This window comes from Musca autumnalis, unplaced genomic scaffold, assembly GCF_047663935.1.
Source record: "Musca autumnalis isolate F117 unplaced genomic scaffold, ASM4766393v1 scaffold_1, whole genome shotgun sequence".
Lineage (NCBI taxonomy): Eukaryota > Metazoa > Arthropoda > Insecta > Diptera > Muscidae > Musca > Musca autumnalis.
Window position 1 is genome coordinate 269,016,467 of NW_027411644.1, and position 17,082 is coordinate 269,033,548.

A 17,082-nucleotide genomic window follows, 5' to 3' on the forward strand; every position below is an offset into this window, starting at 1 on the left:
TAACACTCTCATCGTAATGATAATGTCGTTGCAAAGGGTTGGAGCAAATGACATGCCAAAGCATTGGTGAAAATGACATGCTTTGGATCCAAAAATGAATAGCATATAAAATTCATCGATGAAGATGCTAAAAAGTGACATGCCAGATCACTTGCACACATGATTGAATGGCATCTTTGGTGTCGAACATTTTGCTGGGTAATCAAATGTTCCGCTATGAATGACTACCCAATGGCTCAGAAATGCTTGAAGGCCCATTGACTCCAAGAAGTTGCCCATAAATATAAAACACTTTGGGCATGATGTTTTTTTTATCGATTCACCTTATATGTAAGATTATATATCTGTTAATCTTTGTTTTTCCGTTTGTTGAGCATTCCAAGTCGATCTACCCACGGCCGTATGTTGTTATCACTCTAGCGTCCAAAATAATTGAGCTAGAACGCTTTTCACCCAAGTGTATTTTTTCCATCGGCAGGCCAAGTACTAAGATGAGCCCACGTTATGGTATAGCCACCATATAACGGGACCATCCGATATTCATTATTTGGACGATTTTAGCTACAATTTTTAACCGAACTAACTATAACCAAATTTGTAATTTTAGTGCCCCGCAGTCACGAAAGTTTTCCACTAAGAATTTTTAAAATAAATCCATATTGTGGTATAGCCCCCATACAACGATACCTCCCAATTTTTTGAGCTGTTTAACCTAAATTTTTTGACCGAACTACTGGTATTTTGAAATTTGGGGGTACCTCAAAAAACTTCTTCACCAAAAACTGTCAATACAGGGTTGCCCGTTTGAAGATATTTTGATGAACATTTAGTCTTTTGGGATATCCGTGGTCATAAAATTTAACTACCTACAATTGTGGGCAGCAAAGCAAACTAATGAATCCATTTTAGTTCAGAATATTTTATGGTGGAGGGTACAAGAAGTTCGGGCCGGCCACATTGGACATGGCTGAATTAACCTAGCATTCTAAAAGCAATCAACAAATAGTGAAAATTAAGAAAAACCTGAATAAATTACTCGAGTATGTTTATCAACTTTAATGTATGTACTTGTGTACACACTTGTGAACTATATTTGGGAAACCCAATAAAAATAATGGTGGCAACAATAAAGTTGTACGATCAAGTTCACTGCAAAGCAATGTACTTGCAACAACAGAAGTAGCAAAAACCAACAGAGATTGCTGCTAAGGCATACAACATAAAAATGTTGGAGTTGCTTGTTCAGAGCACGACTGAGCCAGTGAGCAAACGTACAAGAAATTACACTGGTTTGAGACTGAAGACAATGAACGAATTTTTTGAGCGCCAAACTCAAAGAAAGTGCCAAGTTTATGTTAAGAAGAAGAAAACATGAGAAACGTGAATGAGAGATCAAAACAAAACCGAAAATTTCTTTTCAAACTCCCAAAGTTATGAATGGTGGTATGGATGTTAGCCATATCCAACGTTCGTATATAAACAAAAGGCACCGAAGGTACTGGGTATTAGTTTTATATCAGAATCTAAAGTGAACAGATCAAATAAAAGGAGAACGAATTCCATTCGTAAACTCCAATAAAAGAAAAACAATTGAAAGTACAAAAACCTGGTGCTGGTGCTTACACACAAACAACCCCGCATTAAGGATCAAGCACCAACATAAAGGATTAAACATAACAAAAAACAAAACGAACTATTACACCAAAAAAGTGCTAAAAATACCAAAAAATAAAACAAAGTGTTAAAAAGAAAAACATAAACAATTTTAACATAGAACAAAAAAAATAAACTCTACCGAAATGATCAACAAAAAGACAGTTTGTAATTCTTTTAATATTACATCAATGTTTGTGTTGTGCATATCCTTGATGTGTTGTCTCCACTCCATAAGTGCCAGCACTGAAAATATTTCCTCATCAACGTCAGCATATCAAAATGCCGGAACACGTACCATCTTAAGGATCTATGATGAGTGTACAAGAACCGATGGTGGATTTGTGCCATGTCTTAAGAAAAAAGCTATATCCTTTATTGATCGTATTTCGTATATTGATTCGATAACTATAGCCGATGGTGTTAAGGTGGTGAAATTACCAGCTAGTAGTGCTGGAGCTGTACCATTTGTTCGACCCTTGACAAGTGAAAATGAATTGGAATCAACATTGTCAAGATCGGGTGAAGATCGTGATACTAAATTGACAAATATGCTGATTGAACGTTTAAGTAATTTCTTTAATGGTCACACGTTGCAAGTTAGTTTTCCCAAATTAACTTCAGAGGAATTGGGCCGCGGTTTGGAGGAAGGTGAGTAATACAAATCGTTTCTAAGACGTCAAAGTGTTTTCAAAATTGATACTGAGATAAAAAAAGAGTCAGAGGAAAAGCTATTTGCCACGAATATCTACTATGAAATGGAATTGCCACGGCAGACTGTTATGATCTATTTAGGGATTGAACCAGTGATCTTCTGTGTGCAAGCCGGGCAACGTAATAATTATATACACACCTTTTTACACAGAGTTAATAAACGTTCACATTCTCCAGACATCATATCATCAGGATTGGTAAAAGATCTTATAATAGGTTAAACAAGAGTTGCTGGTCCTAGGTACAACATTTTATTTTGTTAACTAGTTACAAAAGGCATAATCCAACCAGAAATAGAATAGAATAAAATTAATTTTGAAAGACCTACTCCTTAATTTATTTCCATTTAATCCAAAAACCTTATACGTATATGAAATTTTATTGCGACCGGTTAACGTTAACCCGTGTCAGGATTTGTAGGATTAGTCAAAACAATGAACAGGTAAATGTTTTCATAGATTTATGGCCTGTTTGTCTAAGACGATTTGAATTCAAATTCGTTCGAATTACTACCAAATTCCTGTTATTGTAGAAAATGTTTGTTTCATTGAAAACAAAAACAATTAAAAAAGTGTCAGTCGGCTTTGCCGACAGAGATATACCCTCAGCCTGTGTATATTTAAAATTTTTTTTCCCAAAATACGTATGTATTTAGGGGGTTTTAACAATTTTGGGCGTTTGAACCGACAAAAATGTTGATTAGGATTAAATATCAAAAGTTTTGCGGAGGAGATGCTAAAAGGAATGGATCGACATTGACCGTTATGGAAGTGGATCTACAGCAAATGTGTTCTTCTTTGACACAGCGGTGCCGAAGTTTTTCGGCAATTTACACACATACGACCCGAATGCATAGAAAGAGCGTACGAAAAAGAGATAATGTTTTGATTTGTTTTTGTTTTGTAGATTCTACAGCCACAACATATGGTGCCATAGGGGGTTTTTACACTCTTCGGGCTGTTTGCTCAAGAAGTATGGACTCGCCCCTAAAAAAACTTTTACCATCGTAATTGAGGCAGCGAATGAAAGTTGCTTCAACAAAAATCAAAGTGATTCGATATTAGGTCTTAAAGTGAACTTATCCGAAATTTTGTGTGGGAGGTACCGGATGGAGTGGACAAATATAGTCCATATTTTAACCTGATCTATATCTGGTAGATATATTAGGATGTGTAAAGTATAGACCAATTCGGCCACTCCCTTCATGAGTTACTGTACGAACAATTTTTCCGAACATTTTTGAACTTTTATGGGGGAGGTACCCGAAGGAGTGGACCGATATGGCTTATCGTCAAACTTAAACTATGTTTGGACAAAATATTACTAAGGCCATATTTTGGACCGAATCGGCAAATCCGTACGAGAGTTATTTTGCGCTCCAACCACCTCACACGGTGTCATATGGGTTTTTTGCAACTTTCATGCTATTTTTTTAGGAAGTATGGTCTTGCCCCTGATGAAACTTGTACTGTCGTATGGAGGGCAGTGAATACAAGCTGCGAAAGCAAAAATCAAAGCGATTCGAGAGATGGCCCTAAACTGAACTTTTCCGAAATTTTGTGTGGGAGGTACCCGAAGGAGTGGACCTATTGAGACCATATTGAAACTTCATATTACTCTGGTAGAAAGTTTACGCTATACAAAGTATGGACCAAATTGGTCACTCCCTTCAAGAGTTATCGTGCGCACAAACTTTCCGAACATTTTCGAACTTTTGTGGGGGAGGTACCGGAAGGAGTGGACCGATGGAGCTCATCTTCGAACTTATACTAAGTTTGGACAAAATATTACGAAAGCCAAAATTTGAACCGAATCGGTTCATCCGTTCGAGAGTTATCGTGCGCTCCAGCCAGCAGGACAGACAGACAGACAGACGGACGGACATGGCTAGATCGACTCCAAATTGTCTAAAACACATATGGTCCAAACATACATGGGGTCTAAAACCATTATTTCGATGAGGCACATTTTCATCGTATCAAAGTGTATATCAGCAAAAATGTCTAAAATCGTCTTTTCCATTTCAAAAAAATCAAAAAAAAATTTTTGATACTACATCTATGAATTTTGGTACATAGATTAAGAAAAAAATCGTCATTCCAAATCTGTTTTCGTTATCAACTTTGATTGTTGCGCGCAAAAGATATGACCGTTTTAATTATGCTAATTAGAAAAAATTCTAAAAAAATCGCGGCTTAATATAGTAAGCTGTTATATCCAATTGTCGTTAACTGAATTCGCACCCTTTGAGAATATGCAAAAAAAAAATTCAAAAAGTTTCAATGGATTCGCGAAAAATTAAATTTGTTAAATAATTTCACGTATTTACAAACATATTTTTGAAACAATAGCGCTTATACTTACAAAAAAATATATAAAAAAATTATAGCAGCATCCAGACATTGTGAGGAATAAAATGAAACCTAAGTCGTGAAGTTTGGAGCTATAGTATTCGTGTTATTTGCAAAAATACAATGAAAATGTGACGAAAAAAATAAAAATTATGTTATTCTAATTTTATTTTTTATTTAATTAATTCTCTTTCGAGTTGAGCTGTTAGGCCTTTAGAGATACATTGAAAAATTAGGAGTCTACCGAAGTCCCACGCATCCAACCATTACACTACGTTTCACGGGTGGTAAATCCGATCTTCAGGTGTATTAGGATGTTGTTTTTGTGGCAGACGAAGGCAAAGCTTGGTAACTGGTATATATATCGAACTTCATTAGATAAATGTATATGCGAAATTATGTCAGTTAATTGAAACTCCAAACTTTTCCTATAGTCCTGCTTTGGTTTTTTTTTATGGTTTTATATGAAATGTTGAAGAAAAAATGATTGAGTTCTTCGTCAGTTTCGTCCAAATTTCACGCAATAATGAAGATATTCCGTTGCAACAACTTTTTCACTTATAGTTTTCCTATTGGCGAATATTTTTAGAACATTATATTAAATCACAAGGAATTCTAATTGTGGCATAACATTAAAATAATGTTATATTGAATATTACAACATTTGCAACGCATAGAAACCGCGTAATAGTGGAAATCACAAGATGCGCATCCGATTTTCCAAAACAGCGAATCAATCCCTCTTATTTGATATACACTTTGTGAAATTCCATTTGACGACCACGATGTAGCATCAGTTGCATGTTAGGGTGCAAAAAACAGTAAAATGCCCATAATTTCTATGAAGTACATTTGCATTTTATGCGCATCCGATTTCAATGATCACCATTAAAAAATACATCATCCTATGTCATTTCAATGCGATCCATCAAGAACCTTGGATGTAGCATCGCACTCAGTTTTTAGAAAAAATCTATTATATCTCCGGATTCGCGAACGTTTTTCAATATCTGTTTTCGCACATTTTAAATATGCGTTTCGCTCTATTTATCTAAGTAGGAATAACACATCTAAAACGCGTCTAAATACGCGATATTTTCAAAAATATTTTTTGCATATTTTCGAAATTTGAGGGGTATCATATCCGCCGATCTAGTGGATGGATTTAGACGCGCAAAGGCTTGTTAGATTCAGAACGTAAAAAAACTAAATTCACGCGGGTTTCCACTGAAATCGAAAGGCATTTGTAAGTTTTGAATCCAAAAAACTGGTTTTTTTAAAAAAAATACGCACAAAAATTTCGACTTTAAGCTGAGATTGTTGTGAACCTTTGAAGGCTACACTCCCGAGTTATACATCAAAAAATGCGTAATCGCGAGTACTACAATTTCATAATCAGTTTTTAAACGAGTACAGTTGCGCGTTCCGATTAGAGCAAAAATTAAAAAAACCCAATTTTTCAGTCTTCAAAATGTCCGCATCCGTTTGAGATTGATGCGGTGGTTATATTAAAAAATCATACATTAGAAACTTCATCTCTGAAGTGTATTCTTTAACTTCTTCTTTGAACATTATACTCTATATTGTATTGTAAAGCCACTAATTGAAAATTGACTTAAAAAAAACTCGTTTCCTTCAACGATTTTTTTCTATTTTTTTACATTAATATGACCACAGCTTCCGCTCAAATTATAATTTTAAGAAATCCATCGGTGAATCGTGCTAAAACAGTTTATTTTACCTAAATGCGTTCAAAAGTTATGGTATACTACAACAATTCGCGAGATACAATACCCCATACCTCAGTTTCAACAGAAGTAAATTTTCTACAAAAAGGCCGATATACCCTCCTTAGCCTAAAGGCTGTGGGTATAATGAATCAAATGTTAAAAAAAAACAGAAGTATGGTAGTAGTTCGAACGAATTTGAATTTGAATCGTCTTAGTGAAACAGGGCATTAATATAAATTGTAGTGTGAAAATGCATATTTGGTCCCATAAAAATTACTATGGAAACAAAGATCGCTCTGGTAGCACATGTTAACTTTAACCCATTGCCGTAAAATTTCATATATAAGATTTTTGGATCATATGGAACAAATTTAGGGGGTAGACCTTTATTTTTTTTTTTCTTTTTGGGTCACGCTAATACATATGTACGTATATTAAATCACTTACCAAAATTTGCGACGCACAGTGTCACGACAGCGGCCAGAAATGTTCAAAACCAAGTACCTCGGAGAACAAATATCTTAGACGGAGTATACAAAAACATTCCATATGAGGGTTCAAATACAATAATTGTTGGAAATGTGCATCTTTCTCCATATTTTCCCAAAATTAACATTTAATATTTAAAGTAACGGTCATTATAAAACTGATTTTTGAATGTAATAAATATGTATGTGTTTGAAAGTAAATATTGATCATATGTTGTTTACAATTACCAAGGCCTTGAGTTCTTAGTTCATCAACTTTGTGAAGCAAAAGTACTTCAAAGGTGTAAAGGTGCCAGATGAAGAGGTTTGCAGACGAACATGCTATTTATCGTTTTCAGTATTCAATAATCCCCCAAAAATATCTGAAGACTGAACATCAAAATACAAAAATTAGGTGGTACAGTTTCATGGGAACTACTTCAAAAAGTGGACCAATACCAACAATTCCCTGTTTGAATAATTCGCAGCCCTAGTGAAGACTAAATTCCAAATATCAAGTACTTCGGTTGGATAATGTGGTTAAAACCTTCAAAATACCGAAAATCGGGCGGTACCGTTTTATGGGGAGTTATATAAAACATGGATCTATGACCATAGTTGTTTTCAGAAAAAATTGGTCGAGAAACTTAAGTAAAATCTTCAAAATACCGAAAATCGGGAGGTACCGTTATATATGGCCTATATCAAAACGTGGACATATGCCCATAATTTTTATTGGGAAAGTTTTTTTCTCAACTGGGAACCCCACACCTCAAAATTCAGCCAATTTGGTCGATAAATTTAGCTAAAATATTTTAAATATCGAAAATTGGGAACGAAGATTGGGACCAAAACGTGGACCGAACTTCCCAATTTTTGCCCTTAACATTTTCAGGCAACAATAAGTACTTGTACCGAATGTTTAGCCCCATTCTCTCACCGAAATGGCTGTAAGTTGGCATTTAGTCTTTTTTGAGTCTATAAAACATTCCCTTAGAATTTTATCAGTATAAATCAACTTTTTGATACAGCCCCCATTGAACTCTACCTACCGATTTTCGGTATTTTGAAGTTTATAGCCGCATTATCTCACCCAAATGACTGAAATTTAGTATTTAGTCTTCTTTGGAACTACTGTAGTGGCTGTAAATTGGTATTTCGAATTCTCAATGGGTAGAAAATTTCCACGAAGAAAATGATCAATATAATTTCATACTTTGGTATATTCCCAATATGAGGGTACCTTCAGATTTTAGGTATGTTGAAGATTGTTTCTGTTTCTTGGGATTGTACCAACACTACAACGAAAAAAGTAGCTAAGATAATAATTAAGCATTGTAACGCTCCTTCAGGCAGTTTTGTCCTTGAGACAGTGCAATTTTTCCGGAAAATGTCGATACATTACACTCTGCTACAAAAGTAGACCAGAAAAAATATTCCAGCGTTCTGATGCAAAAATTCTATCGTGTTCGGTTTCATGGACAACGAAATACCGTTGGGTCACTATAAAAAAAAAAAAAACTGTAAATGTACTCGTAGTGAACAACGGGGTTTCTAAGATTTTCAAGTGTAAACGGCCATAACTTTTTTCACTACGGATTTCTATTGATCATTTTTCCTTTTAAAAGGGGTGTATAATATCTTTCGACCAAGCTATTACGTTTTTAAATCGGTTAACAAATGACTAGGCTATAGAGGATAAAGTGTGAAAAAACGCACAAAAATTGTAAAATGTTTTCCTTGCCAAAAGAAAATTAAATTAGCTTTCGCAAACGGGAACAAGTGAGCCAAGGTGATACCCTACACCAATACCCCTGCGCACAAGCTTTCGACTGGTAAAATTCAAAATATTAAAATTGGTATAGCTTAGCGCCTTTGCTCTGGATGTCTTCATTAATACAGGACAATTTTGTTGAAATGCATTTAAGTGAATCGTCAGTACAACTCAAATAAAACAAGTAAGAACGTGTTAAGTTCGGCCGGGCTGAACTTTCTATTCCCTCCACCATAAAATATTCTGAAGTAAAACGGAATAATTATTTTCTTTCCTGTCTACAATTTTAGGAGGAAATATTCCGTGACCACTTATACCTAAATAAGGTAAAAAAATCATAAAAAAAATATTTAATATTATATGGGGCTAAATCAAAGTATGGACCTATGTTTTAGGTGGAGAAGTTTTGTAACCACTGGGAAACTCAAATGTCGAATTGCAGGTACTTGGATCAAAAATTTTAGAAAAAAATCCAAAAAACCGAAAATCGGAAGATAGCGTTATATGGGAACTCTACCAACACATGTATCTATGTGGACAGTTTTTCGAATTACAGATAGTTGGGTCAAAAATACCGAAAATGGGGAGGCACAGTTATATGGGGGCTATACCAAAACATGGACCTATGCTGACAGTTTTTTGGTGGAGATGGTGTGTGACCACTGGGAACCTCAAATGTCGACTTACAAATAGTTCGGTCGAAATTTGTAGCTAAAATCTTCAAAATTCCGAAAATCGGGAGGTACCGTTATATGGGGGCTATACCAAAACATTTTATACTGATCAAGCATACGAGTATATATACTTTATATGGTCGCAAATGATTAGTTCGATGTATTACAAACAGAAAAACAAACTTAATGGAGGGTATATTACTATGGTGGAGGGTATAAAAATGGAAAAGTCAAATGTACGCCAACCATCAATAGGCTTCATTCTCTGTGAGACCCCCATCAACCCCCAAAATTTCGTGAGGATCCGATCAAAATTTCGACCTGTAGTGTGATTTCACAAAAAATGGGAAAATGGATGCATTAGCGGCTATTGCGATATCTTCGTTGTTTGACCACCTACGACAACCTACGTTACATCATTGCAAAGGTGATATTTTTTACTTTCATTGCTTTTGATATACCCCTTATAGAAGCGAAGATATTCGCTTTGAAATAAAACGTTGACTTTTTCTCTAAATAAGTTTTTACCCATTCCGACCCCTGAATATTATCTGACCATCCTACTACCGATCAAAATTGCGACTTGTAGCGTGATTTCAAAAAAATGGGAAAATGCGATGTATTACCTACCGGCCATTGCGATAACTCCGTTGTTTGGCCACCTGCGCCACCTACTTTGCATCATTGTAAATATAGAATTTTCTACTTTCATAGTCATACTTTAGTTTTGGAAAGTCGCCAACCAAAAGTGATATATTCGTCATTATAACTAAAATCGCAAAAATGAAAAGTTGGATTTAATTTGCGGCTATTGCAATATCTTCGTTGTTTGAACACCCACGACAACCTACTTTACATCGTTAAAAATATGTTATTTTCTGCTTTCATTGTCAGGGGCTAGTTTCCCGTTCTATGAAAATTTGAAATGAAAAATATTGTCTTTATAATTTTTTTCATTTGACATTAATTTCCTTTATAAAATTTTTCATTTCTCATTTTCATAGAAACAGAATTGAGCCCCAGGTCTTGCTTTTGGTATACTCATTATGCAAGCTGAGATATTTGCTAAACATTATCCGACCATCACCAAAATCAATAGGCTTCTTCCCCTGCGGGACCCTAATCAACACCCAAAATTTGGTGACGATCCGATCAAAATTGCGACCTGTAGCGTGATTACAAGGTTTAGATGGACAGATGGACGGACAGACACACATATCCAGATCGACTCAGCTCGTCGAGACATTCATTTTGGTATATATAAATATGGGTCTACGACCATTATTTCGATGCGTTACAAACATTTTGAGCAAAACCAACTTATAATACCCTCCCCACACAGTGGTGTAAGGTATAAAAACTAATGAAATCGTTTAAAAAATAGATGAGTTATACAATTTTTTTTGTATTTTAATTTTTGCAAATCCGCCTCTCCGCCCGTCTGTGGTAATCACTCTTGCATCGACAAAAAAAGGACGCTGACATTTTGGAAAGATGGGTATTTTGTTTGGGGGCATGTAAAGTTCGAGGATGAACGATATCGGTTCACGTTTTGGTACAATCCCCATATAACGGTACCGCCCTATTTGGGATATTTTGACGTTTTTAGCTACATTTGTTGGCCACCAACAATTATGGACATAGCTCCACGTTTTGGTATAGCCCCCATATAATGGTGTCTCCCGATTTCAGGTATTTTGACGGTTTTAGAAAAAAAGCGTGGACCTCTGACAATCATTTTTGTGGAGTCTTTTCCTGATCATGGAGAACCCTAAAAGCCAAATTATAGCTACAGCTCAAATATATCTAGAAATATAATGTTTTTTTTTTTCAATATTTATTTTGAAAATTATAAGAACTTAAGTTAAATTTTTTTCGTTCGTTTTCTCACACTTCAACCACTATAATAGCTTGCTCGAAAGATATTATTCACCGCGTTAAAAGAAAAAATGATAAACAGAAATCCATTGTGAAAAAAGAAGTTGAAAAAACCTCACTACATTAACTGTTATACAACAAAAAAACGAAGTCACCCAAAGGAACCAACGGTATTTTCGTTGTCTATGAACCCGAACACGCTAGAATTTTTGCATCAGAACGCTTGAATATGTTCCTGGTCAACTTTTGTAGCACAGTGTCATTTATCGACATTTTCCGAACAATTTGCAGTGTCTCAAGGCCAAAACTGGATAGCTAGGATAGCTAATACAATTTTGGTTTTTCAAAATAGTCTGGCTTAATCCCATTGTTGTTGTTTTATTATTTTAAAATTATATTTTTGAAAATTTGAGAAATTCAGTTATAGTTTTTTTGTGGGGTTTTTCAAACAAAAACAGCTATAACCTAGCCGTTTGTCAACCGATTAAAAAAATTAATAACTTGTTCGAAAGATATTATTCACCCTTTAAAAGGAAGAAGGATCAATTGAAATCCGTTGTGAAGGAAGATATGCCCATTTACATTTGAAAATTTAAGAAACCCAGATTTTCCCTCCTTTACCGTTATAAAAAATAAAACGAAGTGAGCCAAACGAACTAAAGAATTTTCGTTGTCCATGGATCCCAGCACGAGAGAATTTTGCATCAGAACGCTTGAATATTTTTATGGTCAACTTTTGTAGCACAGTGCCATTTATCGACATTTTCCGAAAAGTTTGCACTTATCAAGGCCAAAACTGCCTGAAGGAGCGTTGTAATGTTTTTGAGATGTATTAGAGAGTTCTTAATTACTGTCTTGGCTACAATTTTTGTCTGTGTGTTGGATCGAATGGTTTGGCCGTTATATGCCAAAATGTCAAAAAACGTGGATAAAAAAATTAAAGTTAAAATCGGGAGGCTCGATTTTCACCGTAGACCTATGGTCTAGTGGAATTTTTTGTTCAGTTCAATCCTAGGAATCAGAAACGCGAAGAGCCTATTAAGGTTTTCAAATCGCCCCGGCAGTTACAGTTCAATACTGACAAATGTTTGCACGAGGTAATACTTTTGATCAAGGATAGTGCCAATAATGATCGGATAGTATATAGTGTGTAAAATTGACCATAACTTTTGTGGGAAATATATCTAAAACTAAACGTGAAATCCAACTCTTGACCTCTCACTTGATGCAAATTATATCAATGTAGCGGTAAGATAAAGGAATTACTCTTTTTATTTATTTATTATATTAACTTGTAGTAAATACAATTTTAATAATATATAGCATTGGCTACAATGGCCATCAGCTAAAGGAATTACTCTCTAACATCACGGTGCGCCTGAACCAACTTTATATGGAAGCTGCTTACACCTGGGAAGTTTTTGCAGATTCTGAATGTACAATGTTCATAGATGAGAAAAACCATAAAATCGACGAAGGGATTTCTAAATAAATCGCGGTCAAAGTTTAAATTTTTAGGTTGTTATTTAGGTTTAAACGATTTTGCTTGGAAACAGCAAGTCCTATTGAAATGGGATTAGAGCAAATGTTGTACCTGTGAAAATTCTCTAAAACATTTTTTATTCAGTACCATTTCAGTAGGGCTTGCGGTTTTAATGCAAAATCCTGAAACCTAAAAAACAGTTTCCACTTAAAGTTAGTTAAGGCGCACCATGCATGACATTGTTTTGTAAGGAGGCGATACAATCAGTTCATTGTCCCAATTTCAACTTCTATATCTCAAAAATGGTAATATCTAGGGAAAAGTCATAAAGGTCAATCTTGTAGAGAATTTTCAAAGCTACAATATTTGCTTTAATTCCATTTCAACATCACTTGCGGTTTCCAAGCTAAATTGTGAAAACCCAAAAAAATGCGAACTTTGATCGCGATTAATTTAAAAAGCGCTACGGCGAGTTCTTTGTTTTTTTTTTTATTTTTCTCATCTATGAACATTGTAGTTTCATGTTACAAAATTTCACAACAATGACAGAAAGGTATTGAAATCATGATAGAGGAATTCAAAGTTTTTTTAATTGATGCAAAATAAGATGCTGTGCCGGGTTTTGAAGTTTGTATGCTACCTTTAATTAGAAATAATGTAATACCTGCAAATATTGATCTCTTTCATTGTTCGAATCGGATAAATCACCAAAACCTACTTCTAAATAAGTTTGGTAGTTTTTCTTCCTTAATAAAAATTTTTAATTTTTTTGAAGAAATATGTACCATGTAGCCAAAATGGTTCATCTGTCCATTACGAAATAATGAAAGTAATGTAGGGTAAGTGCACCAGTAGTCGGCACTTTAAGGATTCTCGTATCTTCAACCGTATGTCATTCCGAGTCTAACTATCCAATCAAATTAAATTTAATTTGATATGATTCGTTATTTTGTGTAGTTTTAGATTATATAAACAATTTTTTTGATTATTTCTGTTCAACATGAAAAAATTACAATTTTAGTGAAATACTGCTTTTCCACCAGTAGTCGGCACCATTCCCCAATAGTCGGCATGATATGATCCAGTAGTCGGCATGTTATATTTAAATACAGAAAAAACGCATATTTTACATTTTTCTTAAATATTTGAAAGAACTATAGCTTAAGCATTAGTTATTTATACATTTCTAGTTTATTACATACGTTTCTATTGATTTTACTTCAAAAAGTAAGGAAATTTAAACATATTGTTTAAATAAATTAGTTCGTACCAGTAGTCGGCATCTATTACCCAGTTGTCGGCACCCCACAACGTACGTACTTCAAATCATGGCTAATATTGCTTAAAATCGCTAAAGTTCCTTTCAAATTGAAACTATTTTTTATTAATTAGCCTTTAAAGTATTTCTTTAGAATTTTTTATAATTTTTAGCTAAAAGTAATCGATAAAAATCAATGTTTATAACCCCATGCCGACTTCAGGCAAATTTTATATTTTTTTGTCCCTAAAGTCGGCATCAGCAAAAATTTTACAATTATAAATATTTTTTAAAAATTTCTTTTTCTGAAGTGTTCTTTTAACTGTTCTCTGCCTATATAAAAAAATGTTGTGGGAAATTTCTTCATTTTAAAATAATTACAGAGCTTATAAGGTTAACATCTCCACAATTTTTTTCTTAAGAAACATGCATTTTCGGTTGTGGTAAAAAACCCTCTCTGACAAAAACTTAAATTTCGATATAATAATTGGTCCTAGCTCAATGAAATTTTATATAAAGTTAGCTGACAATATCGTTGAAGAATTTTTAAGATTATTTTCCTATTATGTTTTCTTAATTTTTAGTTATTTGAGTTCAAGTTCAAAAGGTGCCGACTACTGGTACATGCCGACATTAGGTGCACTTACCCTATAACCTGTCGCAATCGCATGCATACATATATTCCCACAACATTCCCGAAGGAACAAGCGAGACTTTCCGCGGAAAACTAGTGCCCAAGGGAAGTGGTGTAGGGTATAACAATGCTATTCTATATACGAGTAGACATTACCTGAAAAGAAAAAAATTGAAAATGTGTATTATAATAATTACAGTTATAATTACGATGTATTTTTTAATGGACTGAAAAAAAATATTATACTGAATAAATTGTGTAAATCACGCCAATTATAACGAATTTTCATATTTTTTGGTTTCTATCTGAGCAATGTTGCGTTCATCCAATTAAACACACTATTGGATATAGGTATAATATGCCTCATTTCTTTTATTAAACTCTTTTATGTTTGTGCGTAACAACTGTTCATTATTAATGCATAAATTTAAGATAAATTGTAATATTCATGAACTTTAAACATTCAACGTTCAAATATTTAATAAAGTCAGCAGGATAGTAGGCATTTACATTATTCAACAAATTTATTGTTGCAAGTTGAATTTTTCTCAGCATGAATTATTAATGGACATTTTCATTGCAGAGGAAAAGAAATAACATCCAAATAGCTGCAATTAAATAAATTTAATAATTTCTTCTACTTATTCTTTTGAGACATGCATGTGTGAATGAAGACATTTTACCTGAAAATGGGTTGATATCTTTGCCAAATGCCAAATCAAAAGAAATGCAGTTACTTCATTCTTTTTTGTTCTGCTGTATAATTAATTCTGTTTTGATTACATTGATGTGTTTGTGTGTGTGTTCTTTCTTTTTCATATATTCACTTCACGTGACTGAAATTGTGCTAATAAATACTAATTAAAATTAAGTTTTTGACACATTTACCGGCAGTTTTGTGAGAATCTTAAAGAATTTGCAGAACCATGTCAGAACATTCTTGTTTACACACACACCCATGCATACACAATACGTCAAGATAATATTAATGCAGAAAATGTAGGTGGTTGTGTGTGAACATCAGTAATGTGACCTAGATTTGAGCGATGAAATGGATGCAATTACCCCAAGTCTGTTCTTTTGACGTGTTGATAGAAGTATATCAATGCTGTCGTATTTCAAATACATGGAAAATACAATGTATGTATGATAAAAACATTTACGAGGTGTTCCTAACAGAGATTTACTATTCCACTAGAGGTTTTCCCAAGAGATTTGATATTGCCTTTTGTCTAACCCACAAATACTTTACACCATGATATAACCTAGCCAACGTAATCGTCGAAAGTAGTAATGTTTAACTGTGTACCGTCATTTAACACCGGCGCACATCGTGAAGGCAACCTGTCATAACATTTAGACTAACGTTTTATACATTTGAATTCTATTTGAACATTATAATGTCCAAATGGTGTTCATAAAGCCAAATTATTTTTGGTTAATACAAATAAGATAACTTTGGATAGCCGAAATTTACCAGGATTTAAGGTTTCAAGGCTTTTATTTTAGCCACAGGTGTTGAAACGAATTTATGGCTATGTGTGCCCGTCCGTCTGTCCATCTAAACATGGTAATCACGCTACAGATCGCAATTTTGATGGGATCGTCACGAAAATTTGGTAATGATGGTGGTCAGTACTGGAGGGGAAGACGCCTATTGATTTTGGTGATGGCCGGATCATATTCAGGGGCGGAATGGTCAAAAAACTTACTTGGGGAAAAATTCAATGTTTCATTCTAGTATAAGACCACGCCTTCAAATAGCCCCATAGAACGGTACTTATTTTCGGAGTCGGATCCGGAGTCAACGAGTCTGAGAGGAGCAATTTTGTTGGAGTCGGAGCCGGAGTCGGAGTCGAAAAAAATAACTCGACTCCGACTCCGGACAATTTTTTTCCTATATTTATTATATTTATATATTTTATTCTTATATGAAAAATATATATACAAAAACATTTGTTGGCCGGTTTATTTATATTATAAGCAAACTATGTAGACAGAAAATATATTATATCAAAAACGTATAGGTGTAAAGATTAGAACGCATGCATTTTCCAAAAACATATGATAATAGTTCCACATTTTGGTTACAGATGGCAAAACAACTTACTGGAATTGATAACAGCAATGCCAATCGTTTTTTATTCCCATTTCTCGTGACAGAAAACATAAACGTCGTGTTTTGTGGCTGAAGTTTATTTGTTTACTTTTTTTATTATTATTACAGTGTTTTATTTAACTTGCTTTGGTGTGTGTTTAGTTCAAATCTGGTAACTCATTTTTAACACGGTTGCAGTTGACCAATCGAATTAAAACTTTGCACACTTTTCAGATTTGGATGACAATACACGAATATGAAATCAAAACCAATATTGGTCCAGTTTTACACTGTTTTACAGTGTTTTATCTAATTTGCTTTTCAAATCTGGTAACTAATTTTTCACACAGTTGCAGTTGACCAATCTA

The 17,082-nt window shown here is 34.1% G+C and overlaps 2 protein-coding genes across 2 annotated transcripts in view; one reads left to right on the plus strand and one right to left on the minus strand.

The window, feature by feature from the left end:
• The window catches only part of LOC141389530 (uncharacterized), a 1,388,168-nt gene that overhangs the window by 925,389 nt on the left and 445,697 nt on the right, over positions 1-17,082 (minus strand). The gene's annotated exons all lie outside the window — the stretch shown is intronic.
• The window catches only part of Osi12 (DUF1676 domain-containing protein Osi12), a 43,254-nt gene continuing 27,672 nt past the window's right edge, over positions 1,501-17,082 (plus strand). Inside the window, exon 1 of the mRNA XM_073964175.1 lies at positions 1,501-2,304. Coding sequence (XP_073820276.1) covers positions 1,800-2,304 — 505 coding nt within the window. The 5' untranslated portion in view covers positions 1,501-1,799. The remainder of the gene's footprint in view (positions 2,305-17,082) is intronic.